The sequence below is a fragment of the Syngnathus leptorhynchus genome, chromosome 13, assembly GCF_054491065.1.
Source record: "Syngnathus leptorhynchus isolate UIUO chromosome 13, UIUO_Slep, whole genome shotgun sequence".
In the NCBI taxonomy this organism is placed as follows: domain Eukaryota; kingdom Metazoa; phylum Chordata; class Actinopteri; order Syngnathiformes; family Syngnathidae; genus Syngnathus; species Syngnathus leptorhynchus.
The window spans coordinates 2,054,981-2,072,710 of record NC_141207.1 but is presented as its reverse complement, the minus strand read 5'-3'; the positions used below and the strand labels follow the sequence as shown (position 1 = coordinate 2,072,710).

Below are 17,730 nucleotides of genomic sequence, written 5' to 3'. Positions count from 1 at the left end.
CGCATATGCGCAAACAATGCCAAGGCCACGTCGATTGCTTAGTGAAAATATTTTTTTTTATTATTTTCGGGAATAAAAAAACCCCAAAACAACTCAAACAAGCCTCTTTTTGTTCAAACGTATTCAAGGCGCAACATACAGAAGAGGCTAACGACTGTATGGCCAACAAAGTGCGGTGCATGTCATACAAGAGAAAAGCAGTGAATGGAAAGCATACGCGCAAAATCGTGTTCTTTGTAAACAAAATGGCACACGTGCATAGAAGCCAACGTATGGATGTATAACTGCACCATCTGACTTTGGAATTTGAATCTTTTTTTTTTTTTTTAACCAATAAATATTTTATCTTTATCACCAGGCCAGAATTTTTTGATGGGGAAGGAAAAAAATCTGAAATTTAAACTTAAGATGGCACAGACATACTTCCGTATGTGCATTTTTTTTTTTTTTTCAATAACACAAACCTGCAAGAAGACACTATGCGGACAACAAACAGCGCACGTCCAGGGACTTTCCCCAGACGCAGAATTGCCAAAAGTGTAGCAGTGCGGAAGTTTAAGGGCAAGGCTTCACCAGAGGAGATTCAAGGCACTGCTTTGGTTTCAAGTCAATCTCATCAGGAGTTTTGCATTTTAGTCCAGGTTGAGTTCAAAAGTGGTCATGATGTCCTGCTGCATGGTCATGTCAATGCATGACATCTGCCAGGGAAACCACAAAAGTAGATGAAAGTTAAAAACATCTAGTTGAAGAATGGAATAAAGACGATTAAAAAAAAAAAAAAAAAAAGGTTCTCCAGCCTTTCTCACCGCTTCGCGTCTGCGACGTTCCTGCTCCTTCTTCCTGGCCAGCTCCCGCGCTCGACTTGCGGGGGACCAGGCGGTCCCGAGCCAGGTCTCCACGGGTGATGTGGGCTGCTCGCCGCTGCCGGGGACGTGTGGTGTCGTCTCTGCCAGAAGGACGCAGCTGCCGAGAGATGGAAGCTCTTCTTTGCACGGTAGCAGATTTTTGTTCAGACTGCCGTTGAGAATCAATGTGTGAAATTAGCAAAAGGCAAACTTTTTAAAGGGTGCGGTTATTATCAAGAATTTTTTGCCACCGCTTTTCTGGAACCTCCAACTGTTTCTTCAGCGCCTTCTCACGCTCTTCCTTCTCCATGGCAGCCTTCCGGAACTGCTGGAAGCTCTCTTTGGACGACTTGATGGTGGTCGGGATGGCGGCCGACTGCTTCATCAGTCGGGCCCATGACTCGGCATTTTTCAGAATGATGTCCTAAGATTAAAACCAAACCAACAAAACCATGAAATTTGAACTACAATTTAAAGTCCACCCATGTTATGTCGGGGGCTCCCGCAGGAACTTACGCTTTTGGGATTCTTTTCCTGTAGGGTTGATTTAATGGGAGAATTGGAAGATGACGTCACATGTGCCACTTGACTGTCAGGAACATTTTCAGGGCATTTGAAACCTGGATGAAAACAAGTCCAGTTTTATTTCAATAGTAAAGCTATTCAATATTTTCATTTTGTGTTACTTGTTAGTAGAGAGAAACTCTTTTCTATGGTTTCTTCAATATGCTCTTTGCGTTCAGTAGCGAAAAATGCAAACAATTCTTAAATCCCCAAAGAGAAGGAATTGTTTTGTAAGATGACTTGCCAGTTGCAATGTCATCTCTGGCAGGCAATGGACTCTTCCCCAACGGTGACAGGATGGGGGCCTAAACACGAGCCAACATGAGCAATATGGTTGTTAAAAAGATTTTTATCCCATTTTTTTTTTTTGTGTTTTAAATCTTCCAAAAACATAGTTTTGTTTGGATTTCCCTTGTTCAACATATTTAGCAGTGTTACCTCAAATCCAGTGGTGGCCCAGACCAGTATAGTTTCAGGAGACGGCATTTGGTACAGGTCTGTTAAATACACACAAATATTTACAAAAAGGTACATAAAGGTTTACTGCAAATGCATTCGTTCAATACAACCCGACTGCATTTAAAATTCTTAGATGTAAACGTCACCTGGAGGTGGCAACTTCTTGCCAGCATCACTCCCCCAATGGTGTTTGGCCTTTGTTAGCTTGGAAGCAGCAGCTGGAGCAGAGGAGTGTGTGTTACCAGAGCGCCCCCTGTGGGTCAGCTTGCTACTGGCAGCCTGCAGCGTGACAAGCAGTCCAACGTTGGCACCCTGGCAGCTTCAAAGCCTCAACAGCCACTGGGAGAGGTTTACCTTCACAGTCAACTTTTGACATCGGCCTTTATCGCTCTTCTGGAGTTTGCCCGCTGGCAGACAAGCAATATAAAGTTTGGAATGAATACAGAGAAGTTATCCATTTCACCATTTCACCATTTCACCATTTCAATTGTTATCCCCAGCTGGACTTGCATTCTCTGTGTTTGATGTAATGCAACATCAGAGAAGCTTACCAGAAGATGAGCGAGCACTGTCAGAAGACGGCGAGCTACCGCCGCTACAACATGAAGTAGGTGACAAGTTGCTAGCGCTGAGCGCTGACAGGCCGATAAAGTCAGGAGAAGCAGCTTGTTTGGCTGACAGGAAAAGAAGAATGGTTAGTTTGTATTCATAGATGATCAGAATAGTTGGCTGCTAATTAAATTCATCCTCATGTCAAGTGGAACAGGCAAAAGGTGGAAACATCTCTCACCGGCTGCATTCTTCTTTTTCACGTGGGGCAGCGGCTTCATGACCATCTTGCATCTCTTGGCTTCTTTCAACTTGCCTGAATGTGTTGCTTCAGCGCTTCTCTCCATTTGCGTCTTGACAGAGCAATCCTTCTGGCCAGATTTCTTCCGCCGGCACGCCATCACGAACCTCTGCAGGCACCTCTGCGCGGACATTTTCATCTTCTTCGGGTTCACCGTCGGCATCTCCCTGGAGGTCAAGCGAGGCGACGGGACGTCACAGGCCTCGATGATGTTTGCCAGCTTGCCCGAGGGCAAAGCAGCCAAATTCAGCCTGAGTTGCTGCTTCTCCTGGTAAGTCAGCGATGTCGTCTTGTCTCGGAAAGCCACGCTCCTGTCGCTGTGATGCCATAAAATACTCAAATAACCAGCGAAACACACACATGCGCCCATTAAGAAAAAATATGAAAGCGTACGTACAAAGCAGAATTGTTGATGTTTTTCTCCACGGTACATTCATACTTGGAAGATTTGTGTCGAGTGATGTCCTTTTCTTTGGCCCTTTTCTCTTTTCTCAAATTGTCCCTTCTCTTGGGAATCATCAAGGGGTCCTCGGTGAGTCTCCTAAGATGGGCACTCACTGCCTTTAACTACACACGCCAGAATGAAGAATGATTTCACTTGTGCATTCTCTGCTCCCGAATCACTGTGGAAGGAATTTTAAATGATGGCGGGCAGATCACGGCTATCCGACAGACCTTCTCCTGCAAGTTGGCCAGTTGCGCGGCGACCTCCTGTGATGAACTCTCCGTGTTGGAGGAGCTCTCGCTTTCGGAGGATGAGGAGGAACGGGTCGAGAGGGAGCGGCTTCCCGCGCACTCGCCTTTGGGCTTATCGAGGCGATGAGGCGCCACCACGCAGCCTCCCGCCGGGTCCTGTGGAACCTTAGCGTAACGTGCCTCAAAAACCTCCTGGTTTGTGACAAGAGGAAACCTTTCAGTAACGAGTAAACACAAAGTTTCTTTACATTTGAAAATAGGCAATTTTTGGTATACACTTTCATGCGAAATAAAATTTGATCTGATTAACTGATGGAATAATTAAGAAGAAAATCAATTGGTGACATAAACCATTCTGGTGTTCCAGTAGGCTTGTCTTGACACTTTTTTGTGTTGTGGTCATGCTACACGCACGTCTACCTGCAGCTTTCTGGCCATGTAGACGACCTCATGTGCAGGAGGGTTGTACTTGAAGCAGTTGGAGAACACCAGCCTGACATCAGCAGCAAACTCCTTCGCAGCTTTGTACTCTCGCTGCTCCATCTTTTTCTGGAATAAAAAAACAAATCAGGCTTGCTTTTTCTTTTTTTCTTTTCTTTTTTTCTTACTTGCTCAAAGACAAAATTGAAATCCTGCATTGAAACCTTAACCATAATTATAAACTCTAAGATTGTTTGAAACCCAATACATGTAGTATTTGAAAGGCTCAACTGAAAGCCTAAAACTTGCCTTGATGGTGCCCAGGTCCATGGGCTGTTTGATAATGTCGTGATAGTCGTGCAGTGCCAGGCCCACGGTGTCCACGGGCGTGTAGAAGGGCCACGCGTAGGCGTAGTGCCTCTTAGAGAACATCTCCTTCAAGATCACGCCGCAGTGCCGCAGGGGCTCGGACAGTTTTGGCTGCGTGTTTTCCAGAGGGGTGAGGTCTTTCTTTGGCACCTTGATGGGCCGCCCGCTGCCTGTCCTCACAGACGGCGCGCAGGACACCGGCGGCTCGCTGACGCTGCTCGTTACCGCTGAAGGGACAGGGTCCAGTTTTCTCTTGTTAGCTGTGTTGATCTGAACGGTGGAAAGAGGACAAAATAAACACCAAAATTATTTGAATTAAAACTAGGAGAGTAAAACTATTCCAAATTGATCAATTGCTTGTGGCAGCCCTATTGGTGTGGAATTGAAATGTGCCGCTTCTCTACTAACACTTTCATCCATCTGCGCTGGAGCTGCATCAGGTAACTCCAAGCCAGGTGCATCTGGCTGGATGAGCGTCGCAGTCTGCTGGAGGACCACTTTTGACACAACAGGTCTTGGCTTTAACGAACCTGCTGGACAATAAGCAGCGCCAATAGGTTAGCACAGGAATTTCATTTTATTGCGTTCTGTGACTCACATCAAATTATTTTATGGTGGCATGCCGTGTTGCTCTATGTCAAAGTCTTGAGTCTGTGTCCCCCATGTGAAAGAGACCCAGAGTAAATTGTTTGTCTCGTAATTTACCAGCATTGCTTTTCTTTCCTTTGGTTGCTTCTTTTGCAGCGTCTTGCAGGACTTCACATTCGTCTGTTGGCATTTTAGCGACTTCAAGCAGAAAAAGCTTTTCCAGCGTCTGGGCCATGAAAACAATGTCATCTTCGGGCTGAGGACGGGAATACATGGACACTAACCATCAAAACCAAACACAGTCAATCCAGTAAAATATTCACAACCTCATTTTAATCCTCAAAAATCTGCAAACACCCAAATGATGAGATTAAAAAAATACATATATTTCTGCAAATTTAGTTAAAAATAAAATCCTTTAACGTCATGCTCTGTTTGTGCACTGAAAAGCACTTTTTAGACAGGTGTGCACTTTTCCAAATCATGTCCCATCAACTGAATTTACCACAAGTGGACTCAAATGAGTTAGTTTTTTTTTTTTTTTAACTTGAAAATATGTACAAATATTGCTTGGTTACTATTTAGAGGACTTTCTTGGGATTGGGCAGCAATGTAACCGCTGCAATAAATGAAGGATTACTGTGTTTTGACAACCAGTTTGTGGTTAAGAAATAAAAATGAATGAATAATAGATTTCAGTTTTAAGGGGTAAATTAGTTACAGTTTTTTTTTTTTTTTTTACTCTTTTAGGTGTGTAGTAGTAACGCTTTCTCACCTTGTTGTACACATAGCAGTTAGTGAGCATGGTGTTAAAATCTTGGATGCACTCCATTGCTTTCCAGTAATACTTGTTCTGAAGTCGCTTCTTTATGGTGCCCATATCCATTGGATTCTTGATAATTGTGTAATAATCCTGGAGATGAAACAGCAAGAGGCGAGAGCATGTCAGCACAACTTGACGGATGGGAACTTGGAGGAAAAAGTCGCAAATGAGGTCCAACTCACAGGGAGATGCAGCTCTATGGCATCTACGGGCTGGCGGAAGGGCCATGAGAACTGGTGTCGCCACAAAGCTTTGACCACCGTCTTCTCCAGGTACTGCAACTGGTTGGTGGTGCGTCCCGGTCGCTTTGGGTTGACCACCTCAGGCGGAGGTGGGTTGCCGGGACTGACTTCCACACCAGACATGGTGCCGGCCAAAGGTCATTAAAAGGAGGGGTCTTGCATGCACCTCCGCTGCGATGAGGCGTTCACATCACAGGCACAACTGGAATGAGAAGTTCAGTCTTTAACAACCACACGATTGCTGGATGGTAGAAGGTAGATTCATCAGGAAAATTAGCCCCCTAAGCATTCTTCCTTCTCATGTCGCTGGTTTGTGTGGAAGGTTTTTATGTTGACCAATTTATTGGTTGATTGCCATTTTACACACAAAGCAGATGATACAATTAAGAGTATTATTTTGTAATCTAAAGACAATTGAAGTGACTTAATTGACATTAAATCCAAGAGGACCAAACACTATTTAAAAATATGACACATTTGTTATTAATATGGGATTTAACAGTTTGACATGTTGAATATTTTGAACCCTTTACATTTTAATGGACTGAATGATTTAGAATAGAATGGGTCAACTTTACACATACCTTTCATACAAGTTATTAATCAAACTTGACCTATTGATTAGCTGCTAGCGAGTAGGCCAAAATCGTTGAGGGAAAGCCTCCACCCGCGCCTATGACATTTAGCTTTAGCTCCGATACCACTCAATCAAACGAGTCTTTATTTAGCCATACAATCGCAAGATCTGCGGGAAATGTTGACTTCAAACTTGAGCCCTTAGCCTCAAAACCGCGCCATGACTATTGTTGCGTTAGCTACATTAGCCTTCCGTTTGTGACAATTTCCACAACACGTCTGCAAAGAAAAAACAATTAACGCTGCCAGGTTGACTTGCTATTAGATTTCTTTCACCGTTTAATGTGCACAATATACGTTACTGTAATCTTTCTGTGTATTTATCGAACACCTGACTATCACTCTCCTCCGGTTGATGCAAATGAAAGCTGGCGATTAGAGGTGGACGGCTTCGTTGAGGGCGCACTACGATTTTTTTTTTCAATGTAGACTTTCACCGAGGTAAACAGGTGTAAATGAAAAGTTCTCAAAGTCTGAGTCAAGCTTACCGAGCTCGCGTTGACTTTACACGTCACTTGACTCCCTCTCGGTTGGCCGCTGAGCTAAGGAAACGGTGAAGATTTATAGGCCGCCATTTCTAGCTATACGACTAATTGGTCCAAATTGTACACCACGCGTCTGCTACTTTACGCTTCTGCATCCGAATTTAATGTTATACAACAAAACTAGAAACAATTCGAAGCCACTGTGTCACACCCTACTTTTAACATAGCGATAGGATGAAACGTTGAAATGCATTGTTGGAAAGAGTTTAAGAGTGGTACATTGGAGAGAGAGCCAGTCATCTGGAGAGGCTGTCACGATCGGTACGTGAAAGTACAAAAGCGGGTTGAAGGCTGAAGGCTCGACGGCGGAGTTCATCATAGCTACAAACTGTCAAATTATTGCAAACTCAGGCAACGAGCCAGGCCGGGGCGACACGCATGCCACAATGGAAAAACTCTTAATTATTAATTAACTTTACATAAACCAATAAATAATTCAATAAAGGTACACCAACTTGTTAAAAAAAAAAAACGTGCACAAGCTTTGCATTCCACCACTGACATTGACGTACACGCGTGTGCACTTCCAACTAAGAGACAAATGAAAATGAGCCCGCGGTACTCTCGCGGCCTAATGTATTGATAAACAAACTGTCAAATGCAACAAAATACCGTTTGATGGAAAAATAATACTGACCTGTTGATTCTCTCTTTTTTTTTTAAGCAGGTCTAAACTTTTGAAACGCGCCATTCTTGACGAAAACAAAGATGGCGTCTCCTTGTGACGCAATCAAAACATGACCCCAACCAACATGGCTGTCCTACATATCACCCAAATCCGATTTATTCATATTATATCACATTTAAAGCGCTACTGACATTTACAGTGCCAACAAATGACTGAAACTCACAATGATGTTCAACTTGTTTCTGCGGACGTTTTCCTGTTGTGTTTGTATAACGATTAATTACAATACGTAACATCATATTAAGTATCAACTCAACTAGCTAACGTGGCCAAAACTAGTTCGCCCTTTCTGGTGGCCTTATTTTAATACGTAGTTACATGCTTACTAAAAACTAATCAAGTCCCAACATTCTTAATGGCTAGTTAGCATAACCGGGATGGGCAAATAAATGTCCCCTCTCTATGACGTCATACGATGCGTCTGTGGTTTAAAAAATACCTTAAACTAGCAAACTGGCAGTTTTTTTTAAATATTCAAACATGTATTCAACTATCTCACATATCAACAACTACACAGATAAAATCAAAATAAAGCAACATGATACTGAAAATAATACACATTACAGGCAACTCCCCATTTTATCCAAAGAATATCCAGCCAGAGCAAACAGCTTACAAAATAGCATAGTTTTACAGCATTCTTGGTGTTAATAAGTTTTAACGAAATGTTGTAGGATTCATTCTTCCAATGAAGACGGTTTATTTTTATTTTATTTTAAAGAAGCGGCATTTGTGTATATATTCTTTGGCCAACAAAATTGTTAATAAAAAAAGTCAAATTTACTATTATAAAAAAAAGCCCTAACATTAGAGATACTAGTATACTAGTATCACACAGTAAACCTTTTGAGTAAGCCCAATGTTGAAGGTCAAGCCAAAACCTTTGTACAGACTCACACCAAAAGAAAAGGTGGTCTAAATCTTCAACTTCACTTTCACCAAAAAACAGTTCCCTACATCCATTTTAAATTTCATCTTCAACATTTTTTTAGTTGGGTAAATATCATTGATAATTTTAAATTGATGTTCCTTTGTTTTTGCTGGTACCTGGAAAAGTCAAATACTTGCATCTAATCGAGTGGACTGTCTAATAATTATTATTATATATATTATTATTATTATAATTTGCTCTTTTGTGTGCAGAAGTCACAATAAGTCAGTCTGTCCACAAGATGGTGGCATTGTGGTTGCGCAGATTTTGACAAGAGACAAAAGAAATAAGCCATTTTAGGCAGCGTTACAGCGATAGTTTTATGAAATATATAGTTTTAAAATAAAATTTAGGAACCGATATTACTTCAGATACAATTAAATTATGTCATAGGAAAACTATTATTTACACAAGTGCTTGATAAATCTCAATGCAGTCGGGATGCAAAATGGCATCCAATTCTGGAATGACCCACAGACTGATAAATAAACACACCAAAAATATAATTAATAAAGGTCATTGACAGTCCCACAGAATAAGAATATTTAAGTGAGGTGGTTCCAGTCACAGGGAGGCTCAGTGATGCACTGGTTAGCACGTCCGCCTCCCAGTTAGGAGGGTGCGATTCGATTCCACCTCCCAGTGTGGAGTTTGCTTGTTCTCCCCGTGCCCATGTGGGTTTTCTCCAGGCATTCCGGTTTCCTCCAACATCCCAAAAATATGCTTGGTAGGCTGAGTGAGTAGTACTCCAAATCTCCCATAGGTGTGAATGAGTGCGGATGGTTATTTGTCTCTGTGTGCCCTGCGATTGGCTGGCAACTAGTTCAGGGTGTCCCTACTGCCCTATGTCCCTCCTGGGATAGGCTCCAGAATGGCCGGGACCCCCGACTAGACAAGCGGTACAGAAGATGGATGGATGGTTCCAGTCGCTAAAAGTTAGCATCAGAATGCTAGTAGTACAAAAGGCACATATGTAAAATGGAGTTGGGTAATGAGGGTCACATGCGGTTATTGAACGAGACACTTCTACGAGGCTTCCATCTGAAGAGTCCGGTGACGAGGGTGGAGGTGGATTTGGGAGGTGGGGTGGGGGGGATACATCTGGATCATACATTAGCCAGCAGACCCAAACAAAATGGAGTCAAACACGTCTGTCTTGTGTCAACTGGTCTGGAAAATATCGTGGTTGTGGCGGCTAGCAAGGTCACCACACGTTCTGTTCTCTATGTTCTGTCCGCCAATTATTATTATAGCAGCTAATTGTTTGGCTAACTTTCTTTAAAATGGTAAAAATTGTCACATTTCATCAACGTCACGTTAATGAGTCTGATCGCTTTCAAAATTTGATGTTATCATTAAAATGACACAATGGTGAGATGTGAAACATTAAATTTTTGGGTCAATTCATGTGAATAAAGAATAGCAGCAAAATTTGCTATTTTTGTCTAATTTTTGTTATTTCCAGGGATCCTACATAAGTACATGTTCTTATAGATCTTGTCTTATGTCTACCAAATAAGAATTTTGTGTACAGATTGACAATGCTAAATTGTGGAAATCGGAGTTTTTGGCATGAGCGAAGTACGCCGACAAAATTAGCCGTTCATTTTGGCCATTTCCAAGAATCCTTAAAAATGTTGTTGCATTGCTACCAAATTTGTTTCTCGTGTAAAAACATACAATTCAATTGGGAAGATTTAGATTTCTTGTAATTGTGGATGGAGAATGCCACAAAACTTTCCAAGGGTTTTTCAAAGACAAATTTGCTCATGCGTCTACTCCACACATGAGTGAAAGGTGCAGAAGAGACCATTGGAGGGCAGTTCAGGTATTCTAAAAAGGGGAAGCGTGTCTGTTTTTTTAAATGGAAAGACAAGCATGAAAGTGGGTTGTGGTCGCCTTGGCGACGGTGTCGAGAGGTTCAGTGGTGCCCCTCAGGGAGAAGGGGTGAGGATGAGGTGAAGAGTGGGACAACTTGAGTGTGGAAAAACCATCCCGGCGTTGTTGTTGTCCTTGACAACGGGAAACCATCAGGACCATTTGTGCTCGTTTTTTGGAGTTCATTCTGCTGCCAGATGTGAGCAAACGGCGTCCTTGTCGGCGTGATGAGCAAAGCAGAGTTTTCCAGAAGCTTTACTTCGTGTAGATAATATCCAGAGCAGAAAGCAGACTCAACCGCTAGCATATGTTTATAGTTTATGACAAGCATCTTGTAAAATGGCAAAGTTCTTTTTATAGTGAAAAAGAAAGTTGCACAATAACCTCTGAAAAAAAGGTGTAGTGTGCATGCCAGGTCGCTAGGTGGCACTATATATGTATAGCTCGAAATAACCGGTTCAAGGAAAATTTTGCATTTGCACCTTATACTGCAAAACATCCATCCATCAATTTTCTGTACCGTTTTGTCCACACAGGGGTCGGGCAGTAGGCAGGGGACACCCTGAACTGGTTGCCAGCCAATCACAGGGCACACAGACATGAACAACCATCTGCACACGCGCTCACACCTAGGGGCAATTTGAAGTGCCCAATTGGCCTACCAAGTATGTTTTTGGGATGTGGGAGGAAACCCACACGGGCCTGGGGAGAACATGCAAGCTCCACCACACAGGGAGGGTCAGAGGTGGAATCGAATCGGCACCCTCCTAACTGTGAGGGCGGACGTGCAAACCAGTGCCCCACCGCGCCGCCTACTGCAAAATAGTTCAGTCCTATACTTTACTACACTAGCTAGCTAGCAACGAGCTTCGTCTGGCCTTCTGAAGAACTGAGAAGCCATGCTAATTGCTAAGCTATCCTCAGTGCGACATGTGTGTTTATGCCAGTTTATCACCGGAATTAAAGTTTGAAAATGTACAAAATTTGCACATTCACTGTTTTGCTGGGGATATCAGCAAGAACCATCTGAAGAACAAAACCATGTTGGTTTGCTGTGCTTTTTTTTTTCTTGAGCACAGTTTGGCTATTCTATTTGTTTTTAACATGATTTTTTTTTAGCATATATAATATAACAGCATTATTCCTGTTGTGTTTTTTTGTACTTTGCATCATAGCTTAGCCCAAGTGTTAGCTGCCATTCCAGTTGTGTTTTTCTGGAGTACTCACCTTTCAGTGAGTCCTTAGGCTATAAATCTCACATGTGTTTTTGTGGATGATGACGTTGCCTGATCAGCTGCTGCTTCCAGGCGACCAATCGGAGAACGTTCTCTTGGATGGCAAGCCGACATCTGGATGCGTTTAGGAGGAGCGAGCTTGGCCTCTCGTATTTGGTTTAGTGCACTCTGCGGCTGGTGTGGAAAAACAAACCCTAATGAAGTCTTGGCCCGCTCCCGAGCCTCTCGTTGGCTGCAATGTCGTGATTTTCTTCATGTTTTTTCGACCGTGCATCAGTGGAAAAGTTGAACGTGCAACAATTAGCCATTTGGTGGAATTTGTTGACATGTTTTTGGAATTATATTTCCTTAAAACAACACCAACCTGACTTTTGTGCATTTTGTTGATGTAAAATGGACAAATTATTAGGAACAGGAGGATCTCTCCGGATATTGTCCTCATTTTATGTTCCTGTAGAAGCTATGAGTGAGAAAAGTTTGCCTTCTGAAACAGAAAGACAATAATTCATTATCAATTTTGAAATGATTTCTAATTTATTTAGCTTTAATTAACCAATATGATCAGAGAAAGTGTTAGGACATTTCAAAATTTTACAGTTGGTGAAAGTAATAACACTGCCATATGGACATTTTATGATCATAAACAACCTAAAATGGGTCAGCAGAATTCCAGATTGTCAAAATGTATTACAAAGCCCAGCATCGACAAGACGGAGCGTGCAAGTTAGGGGGTGCCCCCCCCCCCCCTCCAAAAAAAAGCCCTCCATTTTAAAACCCAACTGGCTCCACATGGCCTGCAGCATATTATGGGCTCCTAACAGTCCAAGCTCCAAAGACGTCATTTTAACAGCTCATTGTTGTCAACCGCAAACTCACCAACCCCCTCCCAATCCGCAACCTCAAGATCTGCAGACCCCCCCAGCCAGTCTGTCCAAAACACCACAATCATGTACGCAACATGTTTTCACAATCACATCACAACATAAAAAGTCAACCTTTTGATTTTTTACTGTGGAAAAGTAGAAAAAACACAAAAACGTGGATTTTCTTACACCTCCTCCTAACAAGATTGTTTGTGATTGTTTTTTTTTGGTGACTTTTTGTTTTGTTTAGCTATTTTTATATTTTCTCTCCTGCTTTTTAAAATAAAGCCTTTATTCTTTCATTGCACACACACACACACACACACACACACACACACACACACACACACACACACACACACACACACACACACACGCACACGCACACATTCTCGTATTATTTACTAAGACATTGAAGTAGATTGATTATCTTGGTACATTTATTTTTGACTTTATAACAGTTTGAACATGAAAATATAGAAAAGCAAAACTGATTAAAAAGTTTTATACAATTTGCATCATGGTTACATTGAATGACGATGTAAAAAGTAACAAAACTCCCTCATAAAATGTGACGATGGGCAATTCACAGTACTTCAAAATAGCATCGTAAAATTCCTCTGGCTAAATATATTCCAAAATATATTTTTATCCACAAATATATATGTACTAGACTCTCTTCCCTCTTTATACATGTTTACATATGACAAATACATGAAAAAAAAAAATATTTGGTGCAAACATTCGTAAAACTCCGAGGTGGTGCTTAGCTTTTTACTTAAAAGTCACGTCTGGTTTAGTAAATTTGCTCACTGTAGCAGAACAATTATCAGACAAACCCAAATATGTTTTAAAAAACAAAACACATAATTTGTTACTTTGTGTCAGGTTTTTGTCTGGAAAACTCATCAATGAACGGTTATGATTTTGATCTAATTATCAATTAAACTAGGCAACCACTGGCTAAATTAATCATGTAAGGCAGTGTTTTTTTTTTGGCTTAACTTAGTTTTTCATTGGAGCTGGCCAAGCAAAAGTAGACTGTATGGCATTGGCAAATTTTCAGAACAGGGTTTTTATGCTAGTGACAGAATAAAGCTATCCCTCCATTTAGGAAAAAGGACGTAAGTAACAGGATGTGAATTGCTACATCACCAACACGTAAGCATCACAGTCAACCTTTTTAACAACTATTTACAATACCGTATTTACACACATGTACAACACAAAATCTATATATAAAAAAATGACACTCATGACATTTTTGTCTCATTTTTGTTTTTTTCCCAGAACAAGAATATAAGATTGGTACCACTCTTTAAAAAGATGGGTGGGGACAGTTAGCTTAGTTTAATTTAGCATAGGCGAAACAGCTTGACTGGGTCAGCCCTGTGAAATGAAATGTTAGATTAAAAGAAGTGGATGTATTTTTTTAAGAGTGCAATGCTAATAAACAATGCTAAATATTCAACATTGAATGGCAAATCTTTTTATCCCATTTTAAAGAAAATAAACAAAAATAGCAAATTTGCAAACATTTTTCTCATTTTGTTTCTTTCCCAGAATGAGACTAGATTGGCACCAACTTTGAAATGTCGTGTGAAAATGGTACGCGAGGTGAGCATGAGAAAAACAGATGGACTTAATCCATCTATTAAGAGATGTACGTTGAATTGAAGGGAGTGTTTCACCTTTTTTTAGTGGAGAAGCTCAGAATGCTTACAATCTGACTTGGAGTGGTATCAAACATTTGGTCACATTTTGGAAAAAAAGACAAGAATAATCTTATTGAAAAAAATGGACAGAAAAAGCACACATAAAAATTTGGCCTCGCTTTCTTTCCAAGAATCAGACGCGAAGATCGGCTCTGAGCTTAACACATTAGAAACTCTTTGGGGAATGCTAATCTGCTAACAATGCTAATGATCCGACAGCATGCTGTCCACCTATTTGTCTCGGTCTGGGAAAAAAAAGGAAATCTATAAACACCAGTTCAACAGATTAAAAAAAATAAACATAAATCTAGATAGCCTAGCTTATCTTTTAACTGCTGTATCGAAGGCACTTGTTTACAATACGGCGAATGAGGAATAAAAAAAAAAAAGACGTATTAAACTGTTTTTTTTCTTATCAGTATATCTTCACATGTCTTTCACATTATTTGGCATTTTCAAACTTCTGTTTACATTCAAAACCGATAGCTTTCTTGACATACCACGTTGAAAACCATTTTTTTAAGACCAGTAGTGGTTCTTTCGTTCCTATTATATTCTGATCTACTACATAAGCTTGCTAAAAACATCCTGTTCATGCTACAAGCCGGCGAGCTAGCTTTGCAATTTAGCAACACAGATTTATCTTGTACACTAAAGGTTTCAATTGGGGCTTACTCCGAAAAATTTCCCATGCGAGAGTTTGTTAAAGTGCCTATTTGTTATGAGAATTAAAATTTTCCGGTCGAATACTGTACTCAAAATTGTCATTAACTTTGCAATTTAACAACATGTATTTTTCTTGAAAACTAAGTTTCAATTGTTTCAAGATGTGGGGTGAAATTTAATTTTTTTTTTTTTGGAGAAGGCCACAAGTCCCGCCTTCCCCGGGTGTCACAGTACCCTGAGTTCTTTAGTCTTTTGGACCCAGGCAGAAGGGCGGGAAGGCTCCGGCCCGGGTTAGTTCCGTCCGCTACGCCGTGCTGCTACTGGAGCAGGGTGTGCTCTGCGTGCTGCCGATGCTGTGGCCGGCGCTGCTGTTTTCTGAGGCAGGTGGACAATTTTGGACCTCCTTGGTCATCTCTTCTGTTGCAGCTGCTGCAGCAGTTCTGCCTGGAAATAACAATGAAAAGACAAAATTGACTGATGATCAATGCTGATCTAGGATTGCGGGTGTTCCTCATCTTGTCCGAAGCACTGACGTCAACTCGTGAGCGTCAGCCGGTGAATGGCATCCGGTGGTGCCGCTATTAAAAGGTAAACGTTTTCATGAGATCACTGCGCGGTGTTTGGACTTCTGGCCAGACAAAGTCTGACAAAAAGTATAATCAAAAAAATTGTTAAGGACTTAACGAGCAAAGTGTCAAACATTCAGCATCTTGAAGGCTGAAGACCTTTTATGGTATCCAGCTGTGACGGGTTAACAAAAAAAAAATTGCGTTTATGTCTCAAGGGGGGGGACGGGATGCTCACTCGCTCTGTTTTGGTGCTTAAACATTCAAAAAGCCTGGAGGATATTTTTAGATGGGATCAATATTGCCTTGTAAGGTCATTTCATGTAAGATGGATGAAAAACTTTGTCTTCTTCTTGCACCTGTACCTTGTCCACGATCACCGTTCCTTATTTATGGAAGCTAGCTTTCATTATTTAAAAACCTCTCCTGCTGAACTGAGAGAAAGAGAGGAGAGGAGGACTGGACAGGACTAGTTGTTTTGTTTTTGTCAAGTCTGCTCGAGACCTTAAAGCTACCAAAGGTAACCTCTCACTTCTTGGTCACGGGTCTCAGGGGTGAGGCAGGAAGAACAACATCTTGGTGTGAAGCGGCGAGATTGTGACTTTTTTTTTCCTGCGATAGCCTCACGCAATTCAACCGGAGGGGAATTTCCACGCAGAGAATATCCTCGACAACAATCAAAGGCAGGAAAGACGAGCGGGCCCTCGCCGCCGTGAAACGGGAAGCCACCGCGGTTCGTGTTATTGTGCGCCGCAGGATGTTTGGCCGCATTTCTACCACTCCTCGCATTCCTGCCGCGAGCTTCTGCGTTCCTTAAAAGAACTCACCTGTGTGCGAGTAGATGAACCAAAGCGCTCCTGTCAGCAGAGCGCCGATGGCGAAGGCGGCAAAGGCGATTCCAACAACGGTCGGCGTGTCGAGCAGGTGCGCCGCCGTGTCTGGAAACAACAATGGAATGATCACGGACTTGGACTTCCGTCACCTTTTTTTCGGGTGTTTGTACATGTACACGTGTTTGTGACATGTTCCGATTCACTGCCCCGGAAAACAACGTACTTTTATTCGTGGAATCATCCGGGCCTGCGTGTGGAGGTGGATCTGGGAAACACAAATGAACACATTTTAAATAAATACACAACGTGGTATAAATATATCATAAGTACAAAAACAAAACACAGGAATATTTATTAAATAAATACAAACACATAGAAACATACATATATACATACACACTATATACACACACATACACACACACACGTATACACACACACACACGTACACGTCTATAATACAGTAAAAACTGAATTATATTTCTTTCTATTAAAATTGCATGTACATAAAACCCCGCAAACATGAACCATGTTGGTCAACAATGTGTTCTTCTAACAGTGCTGATGAAGCTGTTCTTTGGAATGTGCCTTCGGGGTCTTGAGCGATGAACCTCGCCGGGTTGGCCGTGATGTCGCCTGGCGCACGTCCAAGCTTGGCCAGAGCACAATGGCCTCTATTCTTAGATCTTGTTTTTTTCATGAGGCCAGCTAGATGACAGGTCATCGGTGGAGGACGCCCTCATTGCTTGCATCAATAGCAACCCTGTGTTATCTGTACCATGCAAACTTGGAATGCATGCGAGTCTCAGAAACACGAATGTTGCAGTGATCAACGAAACGCAGCAAGTTTTGCAAAAACTCCATTTGCTTGTTTTGTTTTATGGAGACTCATCAAATTTTTCAAACAAACTGCTCCCACATAAATATTCATTATGTTGTTGTGAAAATTTCTACATTACGCAAATCCCTGAAGGCATGTTATCGTCATCTGGTGATTGGAGGAGAACCAGGAAGTGAGCGCTACGCTGAAGTCAGAAGTCGCTCCGCACTCCCTGGAAACTAAATCCTTGCAAGCTAAAGCCAAGCCTAATGCAGACCCTTTTTCCAGCTAGCTTAGCAACACGCTAACCACTGCCTTTTCCTGTCATGTCTTCCCCAGGAATCGAACGCCACCGTCAACGCTGGCACGATCGCTGGGAGGAGGTGGAAAAAATAAAAACGCCGTAAATCGAGCAATATCGGTATGCGACGTTCCTCCAGGATTCTGCTCACGCTACGAGACGTCCTTAATGGAAACCTTGACGGCTAACGTCGTAGA

At 41.9% G+C, this 17,730-nt stretch overlaps 2 protein-coding genes across 11 annotated transcripts in view; both read right to left on the bottom strand.

The window, feature by feature from the left end:
• Positions 1-62: 62 nt before the first annotated feature.
• brdt (bromodomain, testis-specific) lies at positions 63-8,115 on the bottom strand. Of its 8 annotated transcripts, XM_085928400.1 has the most exons (20): positions 7,257-7,624; positions 6,981-7,034; positions 5,797-6,058; positions 5,567-5,704; positions 4,909-5,047; positions 4,612-4,736; positions 4,144-4,473; positions 3,829-3,963; positions 3,394-3,606; positions 3,116-3,285; positions 2,659-3,035; positions 2,420-2,542; positions 2,223-2,275; positions 2,015-2,147; positions 1,848-1,906; positions 1,654-1,714; positions 1,362-1,465; positions 1,097-1,269; positions 807-1,014; positions 63-698 (listed from the first exon to the last, which is right to left on the bottom strand). In XM_085928400.1, exons 3-20 carry the CDS (start codon positions 5,977-5,979, stop codon positions 633-635), a joined length of 2,790 nt encoding a protein of 929 aa, XP_085784526.1. In that variant the 5' UTR covers positions 5,980-6,058; positions 6,981-7,034; positions 7,257-7,624; the 3' UTR covers positions 63-632. The 8 variants fall into 8 exon arrangements, with proteins under 8 accessions (XP_085784526.1, XP_085784528.1, XP_085784527.1 ...); XM_085928402.1 differs by lacking the exons at positions 6,981-7,034; positions 7,257-7,624 and adding an exon at positions 7,889-8,115; XM_085928401.1 differs by lacking the exons at positions 6,981-7,034; positions 7,257-7,624 and adding an exon at positions 7,675-7,841.
• Positions 8,116-13,050: 4,935 nt separating this feature from the next.
• Positions 13,051-17,730, bottom strand: part of tgfbr3 (transforming growth factor, beta receptor III) — a 153,686-nt gene continuing 149,006 nt past the window's right edge. For all 3 annotated transcript variants that reach the window (XM_085928128.1, XM_085928127.1, XM_085928129.1), the window contains 3 exons: positions 16,636-16,677; positions 16,407-16,517; positions 13,051-15,457 (listed from right to left, as the gene is read on the bottom strand). In XM_085928128.1, the coding sequence (XP_085784254.1) occupies positions 15,318-15,457; positions 16,407-16,517; positions 16,636-16,677 (293 nt within the window). In that variant the 3' untranslated portion in view covers positions 13,051-15,317. The remainder of the gene's footprint in view (positions 15,458-16,406; positions 16,518-16,635; positions 16,678-17,730) is intronic.